At 42.6% G+C, this 6,087-nt stretch overlaps 1 protein-coding gene across 1 annotated transcript in view; it reads right to left on the minus strand.

Moving 5' to 3' along the window:
• FAM20C (FAM20C golgi associated secretory pathway kinase) overlaps window positions 1-5,672 on the minus strand; it is a 297,806-nt gene extending 292,134 nt beyond the window's left edge. Inside the window, 1 exon segment of the mRNA XM_068244609.1 lies at window positions 4,192-5,672. Coding sequence (XP_068100710.1) covers window positions 4,192-4,742 — 551 coding nt within the window. The 5' untranslated portion in view covers window positions 4,743-5,672.
• Between the last annotated feature and the right edge of the window lie 415 nt (window positions 5,673-6,087).

Below are 6,087 nucleotides of genomic sequence, written 5' to 3' on the forward strand. Positions count from 1 at the left end.
CCAACTAGAAGGTCAGTTAGAGGCACTGCATTATGGGAGGGTCAATTTCACATAATTTTCAAAGCAGTGGGTTTTCTTCTGTTTTAAATTCAGAGTGTGTCTGAGTAAAGGAGGATGGACAGTATACTTTGATCCATCCCCAGTGTTCAACTTTAATAAAAGGTTGCAAACCATCTCCCACTTTAGAAGATAAGGTCAGCAGAAGAAGATGAGCCCCGCTGTTGACAAGGAGGCCAGTAGGACTGGTGCTGCTTAGTACCACAGTATGGGGCTTATTTTATAGAGGATCCAGTCTTGGTCTCTTGAGATCAAGACAAGTTAGCTGACCAGGATCCATGTTCTCATAAGGTAATATGTGTGGGTTAAGCTTTATGTACTGAAGTCAGAGATGGATTAAGATGTAATGGGGTCCTAGGAAAGGTAGTAGATTTGGGACCCCCTTGTCGTCCTTTTGGTAAGCTGAAGTGGAGAGAGGTCAAAGAAGGTTGCACTTGGGCCCCTTTATGCCCGCTGGACCCCAAGCAACTGCTTTTGTTGCTGGTTGAATGATCCTGCTCTGAATTAAGACACTGAATTGAGGAATTGCCTTAACCACAATTTAGGGACACTTGATTTCAGAATATACGGAGCAATCTACCAGAACAGAAGGATAGGAAATGCTCTGTTGCCGATAGCAACATGCTCAGTTCCATTTACAGTTTTCTGCTGGTTCAAAAACAAAAGCAAATACCCTTTTCTTATTCAGTTCATTGGTCCCAAGAGAAGTGCTCTAGTGAGGACTCCCTTCTGCCATTCCAGGCCAATCAACTCACAGCATTTTATGGCAGAATCTGGATTTGGTCAGCAGGACTGGTACCATGTCAATGATTTACCGTCAGAACAAGAATGGTTAAGCTGACAGCCCGTTTACCCATGTATCTCTACATCTATTCTTCTCACACACTGAATTGCTGTGTCTTATTAAGTTCATTTTTACACCATAATCCCTAGGAAAACATTTGACACACATGAAAGTCTGCTGGCTTAATGAGCATCACACACAACATCGAACATGGTACACAATTAAATTAAAAATTAACACGCCACCCGGCAACCTCCATATAAATAGATCTCACTCATTATCAGTGCTCTGGTGGCCTGGGGCGCACTACATACCGCCTTGTACCAGAAACGGAATGGTAAACATCCTCGTTTTTACTGCCTTCTTATCCAAAAAACCTGGAACAATGAGTGATTGAATTAACCTTGAGGGCACGGCAGGTAAAAGAAATTAAGGCCCATCAGCTCAAATTTTATTTTTCAATTATCGTGCATCTATAATCTAAAAGCCATTAGAGCGGAAGAGGAAGGGGGGGGGCTGGGGGGCACAACACCATCCCAGCAAATATTCTATACAGATGATGGATTTGTGGGTGAGTATGGCCTATTGCCAACATAACCAGACTTATCAGATAAAGGTAATAGCATGTTGTGACATCAAAGGCTATTGTGAGCAGAGATCGGATCCGTTTCACAGGCTAACCTTTGCAGCCTGTCATGCTATAAATGGTTTATTTCGCTGCCTGGGACGGCTTGCTGCCACTTTAATTAAGACTTGAATCCTGCAATTATCTCATTGCTCCATAGGAAACTCTAATGCGGCCGCCTCAGACAATACAATGTCACTTAGCTTGAAAGAGGGAGCTGTTTGTACTACAGTCAGCTAACCTGATAGTTTTATTATTGCCTGCATTGTTTCTATAATTGCCTCCATGCTTGCAAACCTGCAGAAAGGGATCACCTTAACCCTAAGGCCACTGGGAAGGGCTGAACACATATATAGAAACAGGGGAGGACTGGGACCTTTTGGCCTGGAGGGAAAACACAAACTAGAGGCCCATTTTCACAGCAGCCCGGGCCCAAATTACATCACACACGTGCCCCACGTGCTAAATGCCAAAAGTCACATGGAAATACAGCAAGGACACATGAGGGGACAGCGTGACAGATAAAGTATAATGCACTGGCAATGGGGGGGGGGGGGGGGGGGGGGGGGCAGATAAAACATTTTGAGTTACAACGGCCAGGGTTTCCGTCGCATTTATTGTTTGTGATTATCGCACTGGATTGACCACATCAACCCAAGATTTCCCAGCATCTAAGATTAATACTGTCAACCAATTTCCACCCGAAATCAGACAGAAATTTACCACGGACCCTGCAGGCAAGCCTCTGCTCTGCATCATGCTGTTTATATTAACCAACTTGCCCACCCTCTAATTACTCTGTAATTAGGCATTGATTTCCCTCGGCCAGCCTAGTGGTTCACATTGCCTTATACAAAAACATGTACCAGGAACTGTACCAGCCCTAAATCATTAAATGAGAGGCAGCCTGGGGGGAAATTGCCCCCCTTCCCCCCTGGCCAGTCCTCCCCTGTATAGAAATGCATGCCTGAAGAATAATCGTTAGTTAAAGATTAAAATGTCTTTGGCGATTTCTAAGGTATTATCATCTGCCTGCTACAAGGTTATTTACCTGTCCCTCACCCAAGGGGACACAAAGGTTAAAGTTGACTTTCCTGTTGCACAATTGCTGGTCTTTGCTCGGTTGACATATAAATCTGGCCCATGAAAGCATTGTTTTTGTCCTAAGCATGGCAATGCTGGAAGCAAGAGCTGAGCCATTAGCAGCCTCCAGAGATTGACCTACTTACCTTTTCTGAATGGGGAAGCAGAGACAATCTCAGAATGCAAAGGGTTTACATGTCATGTCAAGGCGTTCTCATGCAATAAAACACTTACATCAAGTAGACATTTTCTTGCAGTGAAAGGGATAAGGAGGCGGACATATTTATTTCATTTTAAACCATATTAATTACCTGGCAGTCCTGCCGATCCACTCCCTCGAAACACTTTCACACATAGATCCTGAACAAGCATGCTGATCAGGTGTTTCTAACAACAATCTGACACGATTAGCCACATGCTTGTTTCAGGTGTGTGATACAGACACCACCGCAGCCAAATAGATCAGCAGGACAGCCAGGCAACTAGTACTGTTTAAAAGGAAATAAATATGGCAGCCTCGATATACCTCTTGCTTCAGGATAACTGATGCGGATTATATTTTCTCATTAACATAGCAGGTGCCTTTTTTTTTTAAAGATGTAGTGGGCACATTAGTCTGCAACCAATCAGAAGGCATCCTGCAGCGCAAGTCAGGCTAGTTCATTCATCTTTTGTTGTCTGGCAGTGTATGCAGTGAAAATGACAAAATGTCATTTAGATGGGAGGGAATATTTTGTCCAATTCCTTGTTGTTCTCCGATTTTAACTTTCATAAATCAGCATATCTTTCATTCATACAAGGCCAATAAGCATGTTAGGATTTGGGATAAAAAGTACTATAAAAGGACAACTGTAGTGAGAGGGATATGGAGGCTGCGGTATTTATTTCCTTTTAAACAATACCAGTTGCCTGGCTGTCCTGCTGATTCTCTGTCTCGAATACTTTTAGCTATAGAGTCTGAATAAACATGCAGGCAATCAAGTGTTCCTGGCATTATTGTCAGATCTGACAAGATTAGCTGCATGCTTGTTCCTGGTGTTATTCAGACACTACTGCAGCCAAATAGATCAGTAGGGCTGCCAGCAACTGGTACTGTATAAAAGAAAATAAATATGGCAGCCTTCATATTCTTCTCATTTCAGTTGTCCTTTAAACACTGGATAGGAAAGAAACTTGCGCAAGTGAATGATTGATGTGTGCCTGGCTGTTATGGGAACAGAACATTATTGTACTTTGAAATCGTAAGTTAATTAAAAACAGTTTCCTGTAGCTAACATGGCCTGGTATACTACATATAATAAAGGAGTAAGTTTATGTACTGTATCCTGTCAATACTCACAGTTCATAACCCAAATAAACTGCAATATCAGTCCGTCTCACCTGCCTATTGCGCACAACACAGTGGGGCGGATTTATCAAGACAGGTGCAAAGAAAACTGCAGCAAGCATGCAGCTTCTGTTTAAAGCGACCAATCAGATTTCAGCAATTAGCACAAAACAAAGATTATGCTTGGTTGCTCTCGGCAACCGACCCCCTTTTGCTTCCTTTCTCCTCTTCGCCGGTCTAGATAAATCCACTCTGTTTATTTTTTTATCTTTTCCTAAACAAAGTGTCAGGCATGCAAATGACTGGCGAACTTACCAATCTTGGTTTTCAGCAGCTTTGGGGTTAAACCTGATATCACTGTTCACGTTAAACAAGACATCATCTTCAGTGAGTTCAGGGTCAGAGGTTTTGTACAGAGGGTGCTGAAACAGGGCAGCCAGGGTTGAATAGCCAGCACCAGGCTGGAGTTTGTTTGTATTCCCATCCTGCATCAGCTGCTTGTGGTTCAAGTCCGTGTCACGGTGTTCCAGTTTTTTCAAGAACTCATTCTTGTCTATTATTCCAGTGATTTTCTCCAAAGAGTGCGAGGTGAGATTGGAGCTGGGGTCGCTGCTGAAATCCTGTAGTATCCTCAACGTGTGCTTATTAGGCCAACCCGATTCGGCCGTGTTCTTCCCCTTCTGCTTCCCCCACCCCTGCGAGTCCTCATTGATGTTCTGCGAACAGGAGCACCCTGCATCCCCATCACTTCTCGCAGCCCTCTTTTCCAGCTTTGGTAATAGATCGATCATGATGTGCATCGTGCAAGCAATCAGAAACACCATTAATATCAACACCCGGAACTTACGCACCAAAATCAACTTCATTTTTCCAAATTTTCTGATTTATTTTTTTTTGTTTTTATGTCCCACTCACACTTTCATAGACTTTTTTGATTTTTTTAAATAAACTTATAAAAAAAGGCCCTTTCACAGAAAAAGCTAGGGTAGAAATTATAAAACCTTTCCAAGATTTTTTTTTTTAAAGTAATTTCCCTTAATCTTGATTGAATCATAAATTTTATATATATAGGTCTTCTTCACTAGAGGAGTAGCTGTCAAACATAAAAACGTAACATGAAGAGGAGCATGTGGATTGGGGAGGGTTTTTTGTTTTTTATCCTATTGCAAAATGGGGAGGTTTGAAGAAGGGATGGTTGGACTGAACTAGCGCAAGTCAATGGAATGCAGAGAGCGGTATTGAGAAATTAAATCATGGGTTTATATGAGATGAATGAAACAATCCGGAATGCTTGGATGAATCACACATAGAAGCACTTTCCATCCTCAGCGAGCTGACTCCTGGATACAGCAGCAGCAACAGCAGGACTATCCAATTCTGCAGAATCCGTGAAATCATTTGCTTTCAGAAAGGAAGTTCTCTGCCAGATCCTGTCATGCACCAGTTCCTGCTGAAGATCCAGTGGGCTACTGTCACCAGTCAGGTCTGCCTGATCCTGCATCCAAGCACCGAGAGCTGGTCCTGGACATTTCTGCTACACAAGCTAGAATGATTGCACAAAGAGCAGAGCAGGAGAGAACGCTGAGCTTGTGCTGGCTGCTTAGCAATCATTTGAATCCTTGGTTCATGTGTCAGCCTGGAGGTGCTGGAAGAAGAAGAAGAGGCAGGCAGAATGAAGAGGACAGAATGGAGGTGAAAGGCAGAAGGGAAGGTCTTTGGCAGGTGCAGAGTGAAATACCCCTTTCAGCTGAAAGCAGTAGACTGGCTGAACTAGCAATGCTGCAACCCCTGCCTTCCTCCTGTGGGTGTGTTAAATATTATGAGCTAGCCACGGAGCCAGCCTACTACACGTCACACTTAGGAGATTGGCTAAATAAACGCTACAGTGATAGTAACAGGACAGAGCTAGACCAAAAGTAAATCTTTTTTTCTCTATTCTTTTTTCTCGTGAAAGGATTTTTTTCTTTTTTCTCTGCAGCTCCAGTTAGGGCAAGGAGAGGGCGTCATTTTCACAAAGGTTTTGCTATGAAAGCCAGGCTAATAATCATTTTTTGTAACAATGGTGCAGTCTGATTGTCACTCACACACGTTAGATTTTTTTTTCTATGGCAGTACCTTTTTGAACATAGTTTTTTTGTTATGATTAGTACATTAATAATAAACTTTTTTACATTTACACAATCAATTCAAAGTAATAATAATAGTCTAGTC

This window comes from Hyperolius riggenbachi, chromosome 7 (assembly GCF_040937935.1).
Source record: "Hyperolius riggenbachi isolate aHypRig1 chromosome 7, aHypRig1.pri, whole genome shotgun sequence".
Lineage (NCBI taxonomy): Eukaryota > Metazoa > Chordata > Amphibia > Anura > Hyperoliidae > Hyperolius > Hyperolius riggenbachi.